The 21,793-nt window shown below is 47.1% G+C and overlaps 1 protein-coding gene across 1 annotated transcript in view; it reads right to left on the bottom strand.

The window, feature by feature from the left end:
• DNAH9 (dynein axonemal heavy chain 9) overlaps positions 1-21,793 on the bottom strand; it is a 150,576-nt gene that overhangs the window by 23,906 nt on the left and 104,877 nt on the right. Inside the window, exons 61-63 of the mRNA XM_063176093.1 lie at positions 17,116-17,309; positions 13,018-13,166; positions 9,126-9,253 (exon numbers count right to left, since the gene is read on the bottom strand). Coding sequence (XP_063032163.1) covers positions 9,126-9,253; positions 13,018-13,166; positions 17,116-17,309 — 471 coding nt within the window. The remainder of the gene's footprint in view (positions 1-9,125; positions 9,254-13,017; positions 13,167-17,115; positions 17,310-21,793) is intronic.

Genomic DNA, 21,793 nt, shown 5'->3' with positions numbered 1-21,793 from the left:
GGAGCAGCAGGTGGGGCTCAGTTTCCCCCTGGGGTTAAACACAGCAGCTCATCCCCATGAATTCCTTTTTGGGGGCTGGAGAGGGCATTTCGCCAGGCACCCCCACACCAGCAGCAGGCCTTGTCTGGAGCAGGAATTGTCTCTGTGGGGTCCCTGTATCCCCAGACGTGGATTTTGATCAGTACCAGCTCTTTATCTTCCCCAAACCAGTATTGCTGCAGGGAGAAGGGAAAATCTCACAGGCTACCAACCAGTTAAAACACAGCCAACAGGGGTAAGGAGGCTACTGATGGAGTTTTAACTCCTCACCATATCAAAAAAGCAGCTGAAAGAGCAAATGATTGGTGAGCTGACAAAATAACTCATAAGACAAAGCCATTTGAAGTCTTGCAAATAAAGGCTGGTAGTGAAGAGCTGCAGGAGGATGCCATCATTCTCAGTGACTGGCAATGACACTGCAGCAGGAATTCACTGGTGATAGATGCAAAGTAATGCACTGAGGAAAACAACCCCAGCTACAGATACACACACTGATGGCTTCAAAATTAACTATTATCACTCAGGGAAGAGAGCTCGGAGTCCTCACAGTTATTTCCTGCAAATAACAGCTCAGTGCTTGGCAATGCAAGAGCAGAGGGACAGAGAATAAAGCTGCAAACGGGATTTTGCCACTCCATAAATCCATGGTGGGCCTTCATCTTGTAAACAGCACCCAGCTCCCACTGCTCTTAAATCCTGCAGGATTTAACTCCCACAAAAGCAGACACTCCATCAGGAGGGACTCACCCACTGGAGAGAGCAGAGCTGGGCTGGAGGGAGGGAGTGAAGGGTGAGCAGAGCAGGCTGCAAGAAAGTGGAAGTGCATTTTCATGTGACACAGAACTAAACTGCCAATTTACTGCTTCAGGGTGTTTGGGGACTTGAGAGAATCACAGAGTGCAGCTGAGCTGGAAGTCACAGAGAGAAACAGAATTGTTAATGCAGGAAAAAAGCTTTTAAAAAAAAAGCTTTAAACTCAGCAAATCCATCACCCCAGCAGCACCAGCATGCCCAGCAGGAACCCAGGTCCCCAGTGCCACAGCCACAGGGGTTTTGAGCATTTCCAGGGGTGGTGATCCTATTACTGTCCTGTTCCAGCATCTCTGTCCCCTTCCCAGAGGCTGTGGATGTGCTGGAGCTGGGCTGGCAGTGCCAAGGGCTGGTGCCACACAGGGACACCCCAGGGGCTCCCCCATGGGAACACAGAAACCCCTGCTGGCTTTCCAGGTGAGCCAGGGATGGTCAGATCCCAGCTGGGAGTGCAGAACAGGATGAACACTGTGGAAAGGAAAAGCTGAGGTGCTTCAGGCTGGGACAGAGTGGTGGCTGCTGTCACTTCTGTCAGGATCTGAACATGCTGGAGGGATGGGTCAGCTCTCAGAGAGGGACCAGGGGGTGTGAGCCAGGAGAATTGCTGTTTGGGGAAGCCACTGACACTTTGCTGCCTCCAGTTCTGCTGCCCCAAATTGGATTGATGTGGCTGGGAACAATATTTTTATTTGGAACTGCAGAAATTCAGTCTCCTCAGCTGAAGTGATTTAGGGTTGTGCTCACACTGCGTGGATGAGATGGAGTTTGGGGTGTGGGGAGAGATGAGACGAGATGCCTGGGCAAAGGGAGTTCAGAATTTCAGGATTTTGGGAGATCAGATGAGAGGAGATGCCTGGGCAAAGGGATTGTTCTGGGGTTGTTTTCTCCCAAACAAGGACTGTGCGAGGAGCAGTAGGCAAAATGCAATTACACTGGAGTGCTGCTGCACCACTGCTGGCCTGATGAACTCAGGATTTCAGGATTTTGGGAGATCAGATCATCCCAGGGTCCAGACAACCCATTCACTCTACAAACACAAATCAAACAATGAGGAAGGAGTGGACAGAAACCTGAAACCAAAGTCCTGCCAACACCACAGAGATTTAATAAAGCTGGGAAAGAGCTCAACAAAATATCAAAAGAAAAATCGTGCATTAAGTATCAGTTTAATCATAGTCTGCATTTCTGACCTTAAGTGTTTTCATCTCTAATTGGTAGTTTCTTCCCACATCTGCTTTTGTGGTGTTAGATGCCTCAAAAATAATTGCTTTTGCTTGTGTTGACATGACACCAGTGATCATTATTTGTGGGTATCACTGCCTGCTAACAGCCAACTTAGGGAATATTTCCAGTCCAGTGATAATTGAGTGCATTTATATCCTGTCCTTTTGTGATAGAAGGGATGAAAAAGAGGAATAGATGCAGCCAAACATGGGCTGGTACTAAGAATTCATAATTCAAATGAATATATCTGCCCAGGCCAGACAGGGACGATGCAGAAGGGATTCACAGGTTGGAAAGAAACTTTGCAAATTAATTCTCAGCAGACAGGTAACAAAACCTGAAAGAACACATCTAATGAGAACACGTGGTTCAGAGTAACTGAGAGATGGGTGAGTTATCAGTAACTGAGAGATGGGTCAGTTATCAGTAACTGAGAGATGGGTGAGTTATCAGTAACTGAGAGATGGGTCAGTTATCAGTAACTGAGAGATGGGTGAGTTATCAGTAACTGAGAGATGGGTCAGTTATCAGTAACTGAGAGATGGGTCAGTTATCAGTAACTGAGAGATGGATGAGTTATCAGTAACTGAGAGATGGGTGAGTTATCAGTAACTGAGAGATGGGTCAGTTATCAGTAACTGAGAGATGGGTCAGTTATCAGTAACTGAGAGATGGGTGAGTTATCAGTAACTGAGAGATGGGTCAGTTATCAATAACTGAGAGATGGGTCAGTTATCAGTAACTGAGAGATGGGTCAGTTATCAGTAACTGAGAGATGGGTCAGTTATCAGTAACTGAGAGATGGGTGAGTTATCAGTAACTGAGAGATGGGTCAGTTATCAATAACTGAGAGATGGGTGAGTTATCAGTAACTGAGAGATGGGTCAGTTATCAGTAACTGAGAGATGGGTCAGTTATCAGTAACTGAGAGATGGGTGAGTTATCAGTAACTGAGAGATGGGTCAGTTATCAATAACTGAGAGATGGGTCAGTTATCAGTAACTGAGAGATGGGTCAGTTATCAGTAACTGAGAGATGGGTCAGTTATCAGTAACTGAGAGATGGGTGAGTTATCAGTAACTGAGAGATGGGTCAGTTATCAATAACAAGCCAGAGTGGGCAATGTGGAACAGACCCCTGCACACTGACCATCTCCTCTGACCCTTCCCACTGTCCATCCCCTTCACACTGACCATCTCCTGTGCACTGACCCTCCCCACTGACCACCCACACTGACCATCCCCTGCACACTGCCCATCCCCACAGCCCATCCCATGCCCATGCCTACTGCCCATCCCCTGTACTCTGTCCATCCCATCCCATCCCATCCCATCCCATCCCATCCCATCCCATCCCATCCCATCCCATCCCATCCCATCCCATCCCATCCCATCCCATCCCATCCCATCCCATCCCATCCATCCCATCCCATCCCATCCCATCCCATCCCATCCCATCCCATCCCATCCCATCCCATCCCATCCCATCCCATCCCATCCCATCCCATCCCATCCCATCCCATCCCCTCCCCTCCCCTCTCAGGGCCGTGCTGCAGGGCTGGGCTGCCCGTGCAGGGCCATGGGAGCCCCAGAGGTTTCCTTTGGGAGTTCCCTGCCGAGCCCCTGTGCTTGCACAAGGCAGAACACGGATCACAGCCAGCATTGCCATGGCAACCATCAGGAACATCACCACACGGACACGGAGCAGCTCAGGCTCCCCTCCCTGTGCTGGCAGCACCTGGGCACCCTGCCCTGCCCCAGAGTGCCCCTCTCCTCCTCACTAATCACTCCTGCAGCAGAGAACTGATGGTTGTACACAGCCTGGTTCCCTGGGAGACCTCAGGAAAAACATTCCCTGATTTTCCATCCCTGTGCCAGCCAGGCTGCACAGCCAGAGCCAGCCCTGCCCTGCCTCTGCTCACTCTGTGGTGCTGGGGGACCCCAGGGGACAGGGAAGGGCACTGCTGTGCCCAGGGCATGGCATGGGCAGGAGATGCCACCAGCCTGGCCTGAGATGTGGTGTCAGAATCACAGAACCATGGAAAGGGTTGGGTTAGGAGGGACCTGAAAGCTCATCCAGTTCCAACTGCTTGTCATGGGCAGGGACACCTCCCATTGTCCCTGGGACACCTCCCACTGTCCCAGGTGCTCCTAGCCCCAGTGTCCAGCCTGGCCTTGGGCACTGCCAGGGATCCAGGGACACCCTGTGCCAGGCCTGCCTGCCCTCCCAGGGAACAATTCCTTCATAAGATCCCATCCAAACCCACTCTCTGTCATTGGGAAGCCATTCCCTGTGTCCTGTCCCTCCATTCCTTTTCAAAGTCCATCTCCAGCTCATCCCCTGTGTCCTGTCCCTCCATGCCTTATCCAAAGTCTCCCTCTAGCTCATTCTCTGTGTCCTGTCCCTCCGTCCCTTGTCCCAAGTCCATCTCCAGCTCTCTCAGAGCACTTCAGTTCACTTCAGAGCATTCCTCAGCCTGAACACCCCCAGTTCTCTCAGCCTTTCCTCCCAGCAGAGCTGCCCCATCCCTCTGCTCATCCTGAAGCCTCCTCTGGACCTGTGCTCCAGGTGACCCTGCTTCACCAGAGAGGTCTCCAGATCATCTCCAGAGGTCCTTCCAACCCACCCTGGGACTCTGTGATTTCTGATACAGTGATGAATCTCACACAGTTTTGCTCCAGGAGCTCACTGTTATTCAATTTAATCCGTGAACCTGACTCAGTGAAGCAGCAACCTAGGAAAATGGAAAGATGCTCAAGAATTAAATTAACTGGATCACAAAGAGAGGGAAGTGACATTTTGGCTAATGGGTGAAGACTACAATTAAATTGGGAATATCTAATGTCTGAGCTCTTCCCTGCATCAGTGCATTCAAACATGCATCTGAACAAACACAAACAGATTTCTCTGTGTCTTTGCTGTTAAGCTGATCAACCCCATTTGGGACTGGGATGGCCACTGGATCAGCAAGGGCTTCTGAGAGGGAGAGAGAGAGAAGACACAGCTGGTGCAAACTCATGGCTGAGGGCAAAGCTTCCTGCCTGCCTGCACAGAGGACACCGCAGGCAGCAGGGACACCAGATCCATGGATAGGCATTGGAATGCAGAGATCTCAGAGTCTCTGGGGCTGGAGACATCTCTGGCACCCCCAGTCCCAGCCCTCAAAGCAGAGCCAGGCAGTGCAGTGGCCCAGGAACAGGCCCAGGAGCTTTTGGATGTGTTCAAGGATGAGAACACCACAAACTCTACAGGCAACTCCATCCCCTGTTTGGCCATTCACATGGGAAACAAAAGATGGTATTTACATTGAAATGGAATTTCCTGAATTCCAGGTTGTCCCCATCACCAGACATCACTGGGAGAGCCTGGTCTTTACTCCCTACCATGCAGGGTGATGGAATCATCTCTTGTCCAGGCTGCACAGAGCATCTCCAGCTGTGGGCCCAGCTGTTCCTGCCCCCCAGAGCCATGAGGAGCTGGCAGTGAGCTCTGCCTGAGCCCCCCAATGGAGCTACCCATTGCTCAAAGCCCTTCAAACCTCTGAAGTGCTGCTAAGGAGACCCAGAGGCTGAACCTGCTATAAATGGAGTTTTGTGGAGCTCAGAGATCAAGCTCAGCCCTTCAGCACCAATAGCAGGAGCAGAGCAGCGGCTGGGGTTGAGCTGGGCTGTCCTGCAGCCCTCAGGTGACAAAAGCTCCTTTAAAGAGCTGCATTTTGGCCTCAGGGGCTCCTATTCTGCAGTTGGAGCATTTGTATTTGTAGAGAATTATTTTAGCTGTGGGCTTCACTCATCTGTCAGCACCCAATACCAGAGCTCAGCAAAGCTGAAGCCACCAGACAGGAGCGACTGGTGCTGAAGGGGCAGGGAGCTCTGCCCAGGCTCTGCCAGGGTGAGGGGGATTATCTGCCCATGGAAATGAAGGATTGGGAGGCTTTCTGCTGTTCTCTCTCATTAAATGAGTAATTTATGAAAATCTCCATTTTCAGACTGAGCTGAGGAACTTTTCCCAGGGTGCTTTTGTCTTTGTTTTGCCTCCTGTGGTGTCAGAAGGCACCAGGACTGAGATGAAGTGGCCCTAGGACAGCCCTTCCCAGCACAGCAGTGACTCTGCTCCTGTCATCCAACAAAAACCTCCCAAACCTCATTCCCTGGCTCATTAATGCTCCAAGCATGTGACTCTCATTATGTCTGGTCCCAATCAAGGACCAGTAATGAGCCACATGTGCAAAAGCCACCCAGATGATCCCCTCAATGTTTGTCCTGGAGAACGTGGGTGTGAGCTCCATGTGAGCTGAGCTGTTGGTCAGGGATGACAAAATACAGAAGCAAAGCTAACAGTTGCTTTTTGTCTGCCCCAAAACAAATGGGAAGCCTGGGTATAACTGTGCTGCGGGTGGGATACAGCCTTCGAATAATGAGTTTAATTAATCTGGGTAAAATTACCCTGAGATCTGCTCTGGCCTCTCTTTTATTATTAATGCAATGATCCACAAATCCTGTGGCACTTTCGTAAATTGAGTCATCTGTGTCATTCCAGATCTTGTACAAACACTCCTGGAGCTGTTTGTGAGGCATTTGTCACCAAAGCCTCTCAGGAAAGATCTTGCTGGATAAACCCAAAGGCAAATACTGCTCTGATCCACCCCTGAGTGATGGCAGAACCCAATCACCCCATGCCACCCCTCCATGGCAGGGACACCTCCCTCTGCCCCAGGGTGCTCCAGCCTGGCCCTGGGCACTGCCAGGGACCCAGGGGCAGCCCCATCTGCTCTGGGCACCCTCCTAGGGAGGAATTCTCCTGATTTAGCCTTCAGTGTCTGCCCAGCCTCCTACTGATTGCTCTGACCACCAGAGAAGATGGGAATGGATGCAATAAAAACCCTTCAGGCCCCCAGTGCTTGTCTGTTAGCACTGGAACAGCACATGGGGCCTGGCACTGCTGACAGATCCTTTACAGCAGCACACCAGCACTGTAGAAAATAACTTTTCACTCTGCATTACTGAACGGCTCAAAAGGCTGCACATTTCCATCTGCACCACCTCAAAGGCAGATGCCAGGATTGCAGCCCTCTGTATATTGAAAGCTCTGGAGGAGCTCAGCATTGTTTACCTCAGAGGGAGCTTGCAAAAAAAAAGAAAAAAAAAAAGGCAAAAATTAGGATCAAAATATCAAGGATATTTAATTTCAATTCATAACCAGGCCTGAGGGCTCAGATCAGGGCTCAGAGCTTTGTCTTAATCTAATTTTATGCAAACAATTCAGTGATAATGAAAGTTTATATAATCCACATCAAGGAAATCAGAGGGGTTCCCAAAACCTGTAATGAGAGCTGACATCACTGAGTGCACATCAGCAAACCCAAACCCTCCCTGAATGAGGGGCTCCAGAGAGCTCCTGACAGAGGCAGAGCTCGCCCACACCCCAGAGGCTCTGAGGGGTTTTGTGGGGCTGTGATGGGACCTGGCAGCATTTCCCTGGTTTGGGATGCTCAGAGGTACTGATGCAGGGTGTCCCCAAGGTAGGGAATAATGAGTTCTGACCCTCTGATGCAGGAGGCTGAAAAAAGTATATAGCTTTGTTAAGCTATACTATATTACACTAATACTGTATTATAATATACTATAATAAAGCTATACTATCAATAACATTATTATTATTATTAATATTATTATTATTTTATTATTAATATTATAGTATTATCCAGTACAGTATATAATAATATATTATTATTAATAATACTTTAGTATAGTATATAGTAGAATACTACTAATAATGCTATTGTTACTATTACTATTAATGTTAATATTAATATTATTGTACTAAATAAAAGCCCATGACTTTCCCCAAAAGTCACAACACAGCTTTGACCCCATTGGCCAATCAGTCCAAAAAAACCCTCACCAGTGTCCATTTAACAAATCCCTCTCAGTGAACAATCTCCATAACACATTCCACGTGTGCAAAAACAACAGGAGCAGCAAGTAGAGATAAAAATTGTTTTCTCTTCTCCCTCTGTGCTTCTCACTGCCTTTCTCAGGAGAAATCCTGGGAGAGGGAAAGAGGGAATTTTGTCTCTGCCTTTGCTAGGAAAAATCCTGTGAAGGAATTTTGTCTCTGCCTTCTCCAGGAGAAGTCCTGGGAGGGGGAATTCTGTCTCTCTCTGTTCAGAGTATGTGAATGGCACCCAGGGGAGCCAGCCCCACTGCAGAATTCCCTCCCTGAGTGGTCCCTCTGTGCTCTCTGAGGTTCAGGGGCAGAGGAGGAGCCCAGGGCTCTCAGGACAGAGCTCTTCATTCAGTCATGGAACAAACAAAGGCACAGGGAAGTGTGGAACAGGTTCCTGCACTGCACACCTGTCATTATCCACCAGTACAAGTGAGGTTGTGATGGTTCCTGAACTGACCTCAGAGTGCAGAAAAAACACAGAGGGGATTTCAGCATTAATAAAATTGCAGTTTTGCCGATTCATCTCCTCCTGGAGGAGGTGTGACATTGTATTTAGCAAGCAAAGCATAAAATCCAGCTTTACCTTTTGCACTGAGGTTTTCAGTCATTTTGTGACAGGACCAAAACCACGGCAGGGAGGTGCAAACTCAAGTTACACAATCACACAGCTCTTGCTGTGTTCCCCTTCGCTTCCCTGGGTAGTTGAAGAGACAAAATCTGCCTGGGAGGCCCTGCTTAGTTCCTTCAAGTTGTCTCTTTCTTCCCAGACAGTCCAGATACACACACACTAAAATGGTTCTTTTGTGAGGGGACTAAAACCATGACAGGAAAATACTGATTTAAGTTTCACAACCACACAGCTCTTGCTTCCCTGGGTAGGTGAAGGGACTAATCTGCCTGGGAGGCTGAAATTTGATAATTTCTTCAAATTGACCCTACAAATTTCTTCAAAATGCCCACCACCAGCTCCAGGAGGAGAAACCCAGCCTGACAGAGCCTGATCCCAGGCAGAGGTGGCTGCTGGGGACACACAGGTGACACTGTGTCCTTATGGAGGGGACACCAAGCTGGGAGAGGGGCAGGACTGGCCTCCAACCCCTTACCTGGAGGATGACCCAGTGTCCCTCCTTTGCAGCCACATCCAGAGCTTGTTCAGCCACCACCTCCTGGCCTTGCCCAAGGGAAACGTTGTGCAGGTTCCTGTGGTTGAAGGTGTAGCCCAGCTTCTTCCCTGGGAGGGAACAAGGAGTGAGTTCAGGTACCAAACCTTCACACAGGAGCTGTCACACTCCTGATATCACCTCTCTTGGCTCTCACCCACTCCTTGCCCAAGTGCTCACCCAGCAGCAGCTTCCCCCAAACTCTTAATTACAGTGCAGCATCCACACAAGGGTACCTTATTACAAAGTGCTTCTTGTTTAAAGAACATTATTCCCTTGCAACCTGGTGTAAAAACACGTTTTACAGTGATAAGAAATTAAAATCTTTTCCTGCTGATTAGCCAGGTTTGAACACCAACAGGGGGTGGGGAAAAACCCCTGCAATGCAGGCTGGGGTTGGACAGGGCAGCTGGAATAGGACAAAATCCCTGGGAGCTTCTTCAGGCAAGGCCTCCCAGGTGTCTGGGGCTTGGAGAGCAGTGAGAAACCCTCCAGGTTTCTCAGCAAAGCCCATGGGAAGGGGTGGTTTGGGACAGATCCCAGTGTCCCCCCAGGGCAGGCTCACTCTGCAGTGCTGGGAAGAGGAAATCACAACTGATGTTCATTTATCACTCATCCTCACCACTGATGTTCATTTATCATCCATCCCCTGCCTTGGGGTGGTGCCCTGGCTCTGGGATGTGACAGTGTTCACAGGGGTCTGAGGATGAGGGAAGAGAGGAGGATCTGACTCCATGTTTCAGAAGGCTGATTTATTATTTTATGATATATATTACATTAAAACTATAATAAAGAATAGAAGAAAGGATTTCATCAGAAGGCTGGCTAAGAATAGAATTGGAAAGAATGATAACAAAGGTTTGTGGCTCAGGCTCTGTGTCTGAGCCAGCTGACTGTGGTTGGCCATTAATTAGAAACAACCACATGAGACCAATCCCAGGTGCACCTGTTGCATTCCACAGCAGCAGATAATCATTGTTCACATTTTGTTCCTGAGGCCTCTCAGCTTCTCAAGAGGAAAAATCCTAAGGAAAGGATTTTCCATAAAAGATGTCTGTGACACTGGGATTTGCCCCATCTCTGTGATTTTCCCCTCTCCAGGAACCCCACATCCCTGTCATTCCCTGCCCTGCAGCTCTTCCTGTCCCCTCACTGGTCTCTGATGATCCTTCATCCTCCCCTGCTCCCTCTGGAGCATCCCAGTGGCTCAGATAATTTCTGTGCTCATGGCTGCAAATCTCCTGGCCAGGTTTTGGGTCTGTCCTGCTGCTCCTCTCACAGCACACCCAGATCTCCCTGCTCTGTGCACCTCAGAAGAAAAACCCAAAGTGTGCTGCAGGAGGGAACAGCCCCACAAACATCCCCAGGATGGGTTTGGCTCAGCCCGGGAGCCAGGACTCATCCCCACAGGGATCCCTGGGGATTGCCCACACTTATCTCTGCATGCAGGTTTGCCTTCCTGCAGATGGTGTGCCCTGAATTCCCAATTCCTGCCAAAAGCAGGCAGGTTTCAGAGAGACACAAAGAAAAAGATTTGTCTTGTAAGGCTTAGGAACCATCTTGTGGTGCAGGACTGGGAACAGATGGCCATGAGGAGAACAAACCTCCAAACTCCAGCTCTCTGCTGAGCCTCAGCACAGCTTCCCCTGGGACACAGCTCTCCACACATCTCAGAGTTCCCAGCTCTGTTTCCCACCATCTCTGGCTGCTGCCAGCTTTGAAAGCTGCTGATTTTCTCCTCTGCCTTCAAGATCCTCTGCCTGGAGAGGGGATGGGGCGAATCACAGAGCCCGGGTGTCACACACATCTTTTCTGAAATATCCTTTCCTTAAGATTTTTCCTCCTGAGAAACTGAGAGGCCTCAGGAACAAAATGTAAACAATGGTTATCTGCTGCTGTGGAATGCAACAGGTGCATCTGGGATTGTTCTCATGTGGTTGTTTCTAATTTATGGCCAATCACAGCTCAGCCACAAACCTTCGTTATCATTCTTTCCAATTCTATTCTTAGCTAGCCTTCTGATGAAACCCTTTCTTCTATTCTTTTAGTATGGTTTTAATATAATATATATCATAAAATAATAAATCAGCCTTCTGAAACATGGAGTCAGATCCTCATCTCTTCCCTCATCCTCAGACCCCTGTGAACATGGTCACACCAGGGCAACACCCCAGGCCAGGGATGAGTAATAAATGAGCATCAGTTGTTGTTGTTGTTGTTGTTATTATTATTATTATTATTATTATTATTATTATTATTATTATTATTATTATTATTACTATTATTATTATTACTATTACTATTATTATTACTATTATTATTTCCACTGCAGAGGGGTATCAGTGAGCCTGCCCTGGCAGTGCCAGCCCTGCTCCCTCCTTGCTGGCTGAGAGGGGAGGGGATGGGCACTCAAGGAGGGCACAAAGCCCTTCGAGCCCTTCTAGCCCAAGCAGTGTTTGCTGCAGGGCCCTCCCTCTGATGCCAAGGAAAGGTCCCATGGGTGGGCAGCATCTGCAAGAAGCTGACTTCCATTCACAGGAATTATCCTGCACTTTAATAAAACCTAATGAAAGACAGAGAAATACTAATAACAAGCAGAACCCCAGTGAGGCAGCTGGAAGGCCAGTGCAGCTGCTCTGTGGCAGTGATTTTATTTAATTCCTTCTCTTTTTGCTGTTTCTTGCTGTAAACTTTTCTGGCTGGCTAACCCCAGGTGCTCAGCTACACTCATCTTTACAATTCCAATTAAAGCACTCATGGTTTGATTTTAGTGCTTCATTTCCTTTACAAGAAAATAAGAGGGAGAGACAGAATCACCAAGGTGGCTCCAAAGGGAAGCCAGAGACACCACAGGAGCTTCTTTTGGGGGTGTCCCTTCAATTTCCAGTAATCACACCTGGTTTGGGGGTAGAAAGAGCCTGAAATGCAAAGCTAAGCCCAAGAATTTCCCAGAATGAGCAAAGTTTAACAGCTCAGACAGCTGCTCCTGGCCATGTTGGTAAAGGCTCACTCAAACGTTATTTTGGGTGCATTGTGGACAGGAAAAGGAAAGCAAAAGTCATTGTGCCAGCCTGGATGATGTTTTGTCCTGTTCAGCCCCAAAGGCATCAGACTCCTCTGCTCCAGAGGGACGTTCAGGCTGAAAATGAGAATTTTTCCAGAGTGGAGCCAAGACCCAGAGTAAATTCCACACAAGGGCAGCTTTGGAGCACAGCAGAGGCTGCAGCCATTGGGGACAGGGGCATCAGTGCCTTCCCAAGGGAGGCATCTCACAGAAGGCCCTTTGGAGCCAGCTGACAGCTCCACAGCTGAGCATCCACATGGAAATCAGCTCAGGAAAGGATGGCAGGAAAGCTGGAAACTTTGCCACAAAGCAGCAATCTGTTACAGGGAGCTGTTGCTTATTTTTAGTGACCATAAAATCACAGATTAGCAGGTTGGAAGGGACCTCAAGGGTCCTTTGGTTCAACCTTTCTTGGCAATAAGCATCTGACAGAGTGTGAGAGATCTCTGATGTAAATTACAGGTTGTGCACAAACCCAACTCAGAGACCCCTGCACTGTGAACCACACTGGGAATCCAGGCAGGGCAGGAAAAAGACAAATTTAATTTAAACTTCAGATGAAAATAAAAAAAAAATCTTTAAGAAAAACAATACAACCAAAGCAAAATCCCATTGCATCCTCTCACAATTATCTATTTTTAACAAATTACTTCATTATCTACAAAGAGATGAGGGGAAAAAACCCAAACAAAACAGGCATGTCGTGCTAAGATAATAATGCAGCAGATAAATAGCAATGCTGTGCTGTGCCTGGGGACAGGATTGATTTACCATGCTTCTCCACATCCTTCAGTGGGTCCACTCCTGGGGACAGGATAAAGAACATGGGGGTGCCAGGCCCGGACTCCTCAAAGGTCGTTGCAAAATCCAGGGATCTCCCCACCACGTATTTGCTGCCCAGCTTTTCTTCTACAAAATCTCTGCCAGAGACAAAAAAAAAAAAAATAAAAAAAGCCAGTTTGTTCAGGAAATGCAGATTCCCCTGTGAATAATCAATTAATTATGATGGAATCTCAGAATTAAGGTTTGAGAAGACTCCCAAGGTTATCAAGTGTGACCACTGTCAAGTACCCCTGTGTTCACCATTAAGCCATGTCCTCAAGTGTCCCATCCACTTTTCTAGTTGAAGGGTTTGATAACCCTTCAACTAGAAAAGTTTTGCCTAATATTCAATCTAAACCTCTCCTGGTGCAACTTGAGGCTGTTTTTTCTGGTCCTGTCTCTGTTCCCTGGAGCACAGCCTGACCCCCCTGGCTGTCCCCTCCTGTCAGGAGCTGTGCAAAGTCAGAAGTTCCCTCTGATCCTCCTTTTCTCCAGGCTGAGCCCCTTCCCAGCTCCCTCAGCCCCTCCTCATATGTCTTGTCCTGCAATTAGTTTTCACTTTGATCCTTCAAATGATTTAGAAACTGAAATGAGGGAAATGAGCAGGAAATGATTGTGGAGAGGCTCTGTAGGCTGGGCTGTCCCTCAGCAGCAATGCCTGGTGCTCTGTGCAGGGCTGGGATGCCACAGGAGACAGCAGCTCCTGGCAGACAAAGGGAATAGGAAGGGAGAGCAGTGGGAGCTGCATTCAGAAGCACAATACAAGCTCTGACTCAGGAATCTCGGGAGGGAAGAGATGAGTTAAGGTACAAGATACAAGCACCTGCCACGTGTTGTGCAAGCCAAGCAGCCTTGCAGAGGAAGCAGCCATCCACACAAAGTCCAGATGATTTACACAATTGCTTTGATCTGCAGAGCTGAAAGGGAAGAGCTCTAAGAATGTCTGGAGCATGGAGCCTTAGCATGAGAGTGACAAGGGAAAATTCAAAGGAGTGAACAGGGAAAGGCTCAGCTCCACAGCAGCTGCTGGAACAGAGCACGGTGCGTGGAGAATGTTCTGGCTGGATTCCCCCAGGGTGAGCTCCTGACATCAGTGCTTGACAAAGACACAGACACTGAGCACTGATTCAAAGGTACCAATGCTATATTCAAACCCCAGGAATGCTGCTGCAGCTCAGATGGATTACTCAGGCCTTTTGAAGGCAGCCAAATTCTTTCTAAGAGAGCTGAGAACCTCCTTCAAGGACTGCTGAAAGGCAGTTGGAATAGAAATGCCTAAGGGATTGCAATTAAAAAAATAAAAAAAGCTTCCGCATTTTTGGTACTTCTCCTTCAAGAAGATTTTTCTGTTCAGGGTCAAGATTTGGTTGAAGATTTTTCTGTTCAGGGTCAAAATTGCTGCTGGAAAGGCTCAGGTCACAAAATTTAACCAAGTCCGTCAGATTTAAGGTCACAACATTCTTGTTTTACTTCACATCTCAGCTTTTTGAAACAGTGCCTTGGGGACTCAGAAACACAAGGTGCTACAAGAAGCTTTTTGCTGATGTTCTTCAATAAGATTGAAGGGGAAAAGAGATTTACAGGGGATAATCCTTTCTCAGGAAATTACAGCTGTTGGTGCACTGCTGGCCCTGAAGCTCTAAGGAGTGAGTCAGGGGCTTCTCCTGATGTTCCTTAAGCCTAGGGAATGAACCAGACTGGGCAAACATCCCCAGGGATCTGCTAGGAAGAGTGGATGAAACCCCCAATTTCCCAGAGCCTGTACAGGCTTGGATCATCTTAAATCCCAAAGAAACCCTGCACCATCATCTCAGAGCAGGGACACATGAGGCGGGACACAAAGGGGCTTAGAGCTTCATGAACAGCAGCTGGAAATGAGGTTGGGATATTCCAGGGCACCTAAAATCCCCCATGGCACAATATTACTCCTAAAATGCACCCATGGACTGGTCAGGATGTCCATGGTCACCAGTGAGGTGTTTCATGCTGGCACACTGAGATTTTGATAACTGAGGTGTATTTCAAGAAGAGTCCCCAGAGTCCTGGGGAAGACTCAGTGAACTGTTGCTGTTTGCACTTTGAGATAAGAAGCAAAACAAAACAATACAAAAACCCATTTAAATACTCCTGTGCAAACAGAAAAGCTTGATGTGCCCTAAAAATATCCAGCCAAGCTTTTGAACTTGGATTCCCTTTTCATAAAAGAGAGACAGGAAAGGGGCTGAAATTTGATATTCCTGTTATTTTTGAGCTGTCTGAGTAAGAAAGAAATGAATTACAGTTGCATAAATGCACTTAAAATTCCAAGAGCTTATTTTACTCAAGCTAAACAACAACAGGAAAACCAATATTTTCAGCTGAGAGACACATAGAGAATCCAGCCATAAGAGTAAGAAATGAAAAAAAGATGGATTAGTATTAGTATTATGATAAACTGCAGTATTTATTCTAGTAAAAAAATAATAAGAGTGACCACGGGGAGATTCACTCAGTCTCATCTATGTTTTTCTGTGAACCTTGAAGCACAAACAGATGTAATTCATACACTGAGTAAAACACCCTGCTGTGTGCACACCAGGTGGTGCAGGAATATAAACTAGTGCAGAAACAGGAGCATGAGAGACATCCCAGAAATGGCAAAACATTGGCCAGAGAAGGCAAAACCAAATCCTCATGGAGTGAAAGACCTTTAGTTTGTCCTGGAACAAGGAGGTTGCTTTTGCATGACTTCAGGAAGTTTAGCCTCGCCCAGTTACCTTCACTACATAATTCACCACTACAACTTTCAGAACCAGCAGCACATAAATTTTGCATTTTACAGGGAAAAAAAAAGAGAAAACCTCTATAAGACTTTACTTTACTCCTATTCTGGTGTTTTAAAGAAGCTCAAACTGATCTAGTTACTAAAATGGATGTTCCTGAGCTCAGACTGCAGCAGATGAGTAACACCTGTGTGGTGATGCCAATTTATGACTTGGCAGGGCTGCCCCACACCCTGCTTACACTGCTCCATCCCTGGTGGTGGCAGGGAGCTTGGATCCCACTAAGCAAGAAATTCCACTTAAATCCCATGTGTTGATTGCCTTGCAGAGTTCAGAGATCAATTAATCACACAATGGTTTGGGCTGGAAGTGACCTTAGGGATCATCCCATGGGCAGGGACAGCTTCCATTGTCCCAGGGACACCTCCCACTGTCCTAGGCTGCCCCAAGCCCTGGTCTTGGCATTTCAGGGATCCAGGGGTGTTGGGAAGGATGAAAGTTTGACAAGGAAGTCTCACAGATATGTGTGCTTAGCAGAAAGATTTTTAAATGCAGTCTGATGAAGAAGACAAGAATTGCTGAGCCAGTCTCACTGGATAACCAAGGAGGCAAAGGGTGTGTTAGTTAGAAGGGATTTTTATGGCTTAGAGCAAAGGATAAACCCATCCCAAACAAGAAATTGTTTTTACCAAGCAGAAAGATAGCACAGGCAAACAAGGCAGCAAAGTTGCAAGTAGAAAAAAGGTCTCAGAATTTTCCACTGCAAGAAAACTGAAAAACAACTTCTAGCTTAAACTGTAATGTACTAACTTTTAGTGACTGAAGAATGGTAACATGAATATGGTAATTACAGTAGTTATGATAGGCTATAGATAAAAGTTAAGGGATAGATTGGTTCTGCTGCATTAAGATGCTCAGCACAGAAAAGTCTATAATGCATTGAAACCAAAACCAAAGGGTCTCCAGGCCTGCCTGCAGCTGGAGCTGACAGCTGTGGGCACAGCTCTGTCACCCACGACCCTGGCCTGCTGTGACATCCTGGATACAATAAACTGCATTTTGGAGAGCAGCCTGGAGTCCCACATCCCTCATTTCAGCTCTTACACAGGGGCAGCCCCAGCTGCTCTGGACACCCTGTGGTGCCTCCCACCCTCACTGGGCTCATTCAAGACCCCTGAGAGGAAACCACACTGCAGAATTCCCATGCTAAGAATGCTCTGACATTCCCAAATCCCAGCACCCCCCTGAGCTCCTCCTGCTGCCCCCAGGGGTGCCCCAGCCCCACCTGACGGCGCAGGGGACGCGGTCGGGCCGCAGGGCGCGCAGGATGCACAGGCGCTGCAGGGCTGACTTGTTCTTCCAGTCCTGGGGGAACCTCTCCTTCTCTGGACACTCGGACTCCACAAACTTCTTCCACCGTTTCGCAGAGCCCTCGATGTCCCGATCCAGGTTTCTGAATTCCTCCATGGATGAGAGAGCCTGGAAGAATTCAAGGGAGGTCAGGGAGAACAATTCTGAGTGCCTCTAACTCTAATGACTCCTTGTGGTTTGCTCCACCAGGGAGCTGGAGCCTGGCACTATGGCCAGAAACCCATCAGGACCAGATTTTGTCCATTCTCCTTGGATGGTTCCAGGGAAGGGAAAGACGGTTGGATGGTTTGGAACCATTCATCTCCTTGGATGATTCATCAAAGTTTTTGGCACCAACCAGCATGCCCTGTTCGCTACCCCAAAATGGAAAAATTCTCCTCTCCTGTTTGGAGCTTTCATATTTCCCAGGCTCTGCACTGCATTGGTAAGTAACCCTGAACTCCACAGAAAGTGTCAGCAAGGTCTCCTCACAGCTCAGGCACACAGAACAATCCTTTTCCAGCCCCAGAACCAAGGACACCGCTGCAGCTTCAGCCCCAAAAGGTGCAAACAACAGGGAATGGAGGAGAGCAACCTGGGAGGGTGGGACTGCATCCCCTGGAGCTGGGACTGGGCACTGAACCCAGCATGGAAATGGACCAGAACTCATCAAAGGGTGAAAACTCCTGACTCTGAGTCCATCCTGGGTCCATCTTGGGTGCAGCCCTGGCTGGGCTCTTGCACTGCCCAAGGTGGATCCTTTGACTCCTTTTAATAAATCCCCACTTTGTTCCTTTAACTCTGCCCAGCCTCTGTTCCAGGGAGCCTCTCCAGGCATCATCCCCATGCCAAATTCCCAGGGATCCAGAGAATTCCATGGAGACTGTGAGCACGGGAGTGATCCAACAGCTGCTGTTTCCATGTGTGGATTTGCACTAACAAGGAGAAATGTCAGCGACAGAAGGACTTGCTCCAAATTCAGCTCCCTATCCTGATTTCTGTGAAAAACCCAGAAACCAGAGCACCAAACATGAGAAACTGAAGTTCCCAGGAATGATGGCACAAGTTCTGACCCGCCAAGCCCTTGGCCTTGCAGCAGTAAATATTTTCAGAGCACCTCTCATGGCTGAGCGGAACACAATGGCGAATGTTGAATTTGGGGAATTCTCAGTGCAACTGCTTATATAAAACATCTTCTCACTGTTGACTTTTGACGTGGTTTACTTAAAATATCACTTCAGAACTTTGGCTGCTGCTGCTTCGAGAAGTCTCTTGGCTGATGTTAACAAGGGAGACTCTGAAAAATTGCTTTTTTCTGACTAAATGACAGACATATAATCAGGAATGATGGTCTCCCTCTCTCCCTGAACAACATATTGCAGAATCATGAAGGCTCTAATTGCAAATAAAACCTCTGTATTATATAAATAAACACTAAAATTATCATTAGTCAACAATGTTAATAGCATTTATTAGGAGTGATTGTATGAATGGGAGATGCTTCTATTTAAAAGCCAGAGGAGTGAAAGGTCTCTAGATCAGTAATCTTTCTGTGAATATTAATTGCTTTTCAATACCCCTGTAGTGAATTTTTCCAAGAAACTTAGCCCAGCACTAAAGGATCCCTGTTCCCAGGCAGGAGTGGTACAGGGGCAGCAGATGGGAACAGCACATCAACCTGTGCAGGGTATCTATTTCTGTCCACATAATGAAAAGTACTTTTGTCACTTAAGAGTTGTCATGGAAATTGAGGGAGACAAAAAATATTGGTCAAAATAGAAAATGATCCAAAGGGCTGGAGGACTTGAGCTCTTGTCTTTGCAGCCCACACTGTGATCACCTCTGGTGACTGGAAACAGCAGGGGCTTGAGTTTATATCTCAAAATGAGACTTTTCCAGCAAAACAGGGCTGTTTACACCATGTCAGGGAGAGGATCCACCATTGCCGCAGACATCTTTTATGAAAAATCCTTTCCTTAGGACTTTTCCTCCTGAGAAGCTGAGAGGCCGCAGGAACATAATGTAAACATTGATTATCTGCTGCTGTGGAATGCAACAGGTGCATCTGTGATTGGCCCATGTTGGATGTTTGTAATTAATGGCCAACCACAGTCAGCTGGCTCAGACACAAAGCTTGAGCCACAAACCTTTGTTATCTTTCTTTGCTATTCTATTCTTAGCTAGCCTTCTGATGAAATCCTTTCTTCTATTCTTTTAGTATAGTTTTAATGTAAATATATATCATAAAATAATAAATCAGCCTTCTGAAACATAGAGTCAGATCCTCGCCTCTTCCCTCATCCTGGGACCCCTGTGAACGCCATCACACACCATCTTCTCAGAGAAAGTGGTTTTCCATCCAGTGAGTCACAGACAAGTTGCTTTATCACTTCAGCTTCCTCTGGCAGCTCCTAGTCTGAGTGAGAAGCAGCATTTCTGTGGAACTGGAGCCTCAGCAGCTCCCTGGGGTTCACACATCCCCAGATGAGCTCTCCCAATCCCCCACAGCTGCAGGAAACACAGCAAGGATCAGGTGCTGGCTCCAGGACAGGAATCCTGGATGCCACCACAGACTCCACACACAGCAAGGATCTGAGGGAACGGGGGGATCTTTGTGGGGACAACATCTGAGGGGACAGGGAGGGAACCCAGGGAGGAGAGGAATCACTGAGAATGCAGAGGAACCTATGTAGAAGAGAACAGCTCCCCAGGGCTGCTGCCACTGCTGCTGCACACGAGGAATCTCCTGCTGCCAGACACAGCACAACAAGTTCTGGACATTTATTACTTGCTCTGATCACTAAAGGCAACTGTTCTAAGGAAGCCATCTGCTCAAACTGGCCTCAAGTTGAGGTGTTGCTTCGCAAGATGTTTAAAATCTTAAAAAACTCCAAACACATATATTAACACTGTTTTCTTCCCCTCACTTCCAAAAGGAATTATCCTTTAAAAAAAGAGATTGTTTTGCATTTTAAAATATTTCTATAATAAAAACAGCCATCCTTAGAATCACCTGGATAGACAACAGCTCTGGGGCAAGGCAGGGCAAAATCACCTCATTGCTGAGCCCTGTACTGACACAAAAAGGGTGAAAATAAAACACAGCCAGTAAAGGCAGAGCTGCCAGAACACTCCCAACACTCAGTCTGTAACCACCCCCCAGCAGCCATGGGACTGAGTTATAAAAGACAGAGGGAAATCAAAATAAAGGAATTTGAGGGTTTTTGTAAAATCTATCATTATCATTTAAGTCTATAACCACCCTCCCCAGCAGCCATGGGACTGAGTTTTAAAAGACAGAAGGAATACAAAATAAAGGAATTTGAGGGGTTTTGTAAAATCTATCATTATCATTTGAGGCTTCAGGTTGTATCTGGTTTTTACTTTCAGTTTTTATAATAAATCTTGCTTTTCTTAAAAAAAAAAAAACTTATGCCTCTGCTTTAAAAAATTATGTTCTGTAGGGAACACACTGAACATCAAACATGTCTCTATAAAAATCACACAACCTGCCAACACTGGGAAGAAATTATATTTAATATTCTCCCAGTTTTAATAATCGGTGAGATGATTAAATCCTGATGATTAGTCACGGTTGCACTTGCAGAATTAAGGAGCTGTGGAATTTATGAATTGAGTTACACAGTTTTTAAGCAGAGATCCACAGAGGTCCTTGGTGGGCTTGAGGGGTTTGGAGTGGCTCGTGGGTGAATTTTGTGGTGGGGTTTGGTGACCATGGTGGGATTCAGCAGAAGGTTGGACTCCAGGATCTTGAAGATCTTTTCCAACCTTAACAACTCCACAATTCTGCGATCCCCAAGCACTTTGTAAAGGTCTTACACTGTCCATGGGCACATTTCAGCCAACATTCATAATTCCTTTCTTTCATTTGCTGCAGCTGGCCCAGGAGTCTTTAGGAAAAGCAGCATCCCCACAAACAGCTGGAAAATGACAGCTCCTGGGAGAATGGCAGAGCCAGAGCTGCACCTGGCTTCAATTGATAGATTGGATCACTCAGGAAAAAGACGTACAGGCAGATGAATTGCTCCATTTAAATACTACTGTTAACTAGAGGAATTAATGTAGCAGATGATGGATTATTTACAATCTCTCCCATCCTAGGTTTTGGGTTGTATTATTCATACACTGAAGGTGTTATTTTCTGTTTAGCCGCCCTACCTGAATAATTTAACTAACAAGAAAAATCTCTACCAAGGTGAAAATAAAGATTTGATGGGGTTTGCCAAGCTTCAATCAACTTTCAATCCAAAAATGTTATTTTAACCTTCCTTATTTCTTTCATAAAAGCTGACTGACAAGCTCAAGGCACTGTATGCCCCTGTCTCCCTTCAAACTCCTCCTTGCTGCTTTTACATTGTAATGGGGACAGGAGGTGTGCAGAGCCTCACCCCATCACTGTACAAACCCCCACTTTTTATCTGCAGGGTCCCAGGGCATCACAGCATGTAGGGTGGACACCACAAGCAGTCTGATGAGTGATGGATCAGATCTCAGCATCTTTCCTCAGAAAATTTCCAGTGAAAAATCATAAATTGGGGGACAATGGCTTCAGCTCTCATCTCCTTCCTACCAGTGCCTACTTAGAGCCAGCT

The sequence above is a fragment of the Melospiza melodia genome, chromosome 24, assembly GCF_035770615.1.
Source record: "Melospiza melodia melodia isolate bMelMel2 chromosome 24, bMelMel2.pri, whole genome shotgun sequence".
Taxonomy (NCBI): Eukaryota; Metazoa; Chordata; class Aves; order Passeriformes; family Passerellidae; genus Melospiza; species Melospiza melodia.
This window is presented reverse-complemented; position numbering and strand designations above follow the sequence as displayed.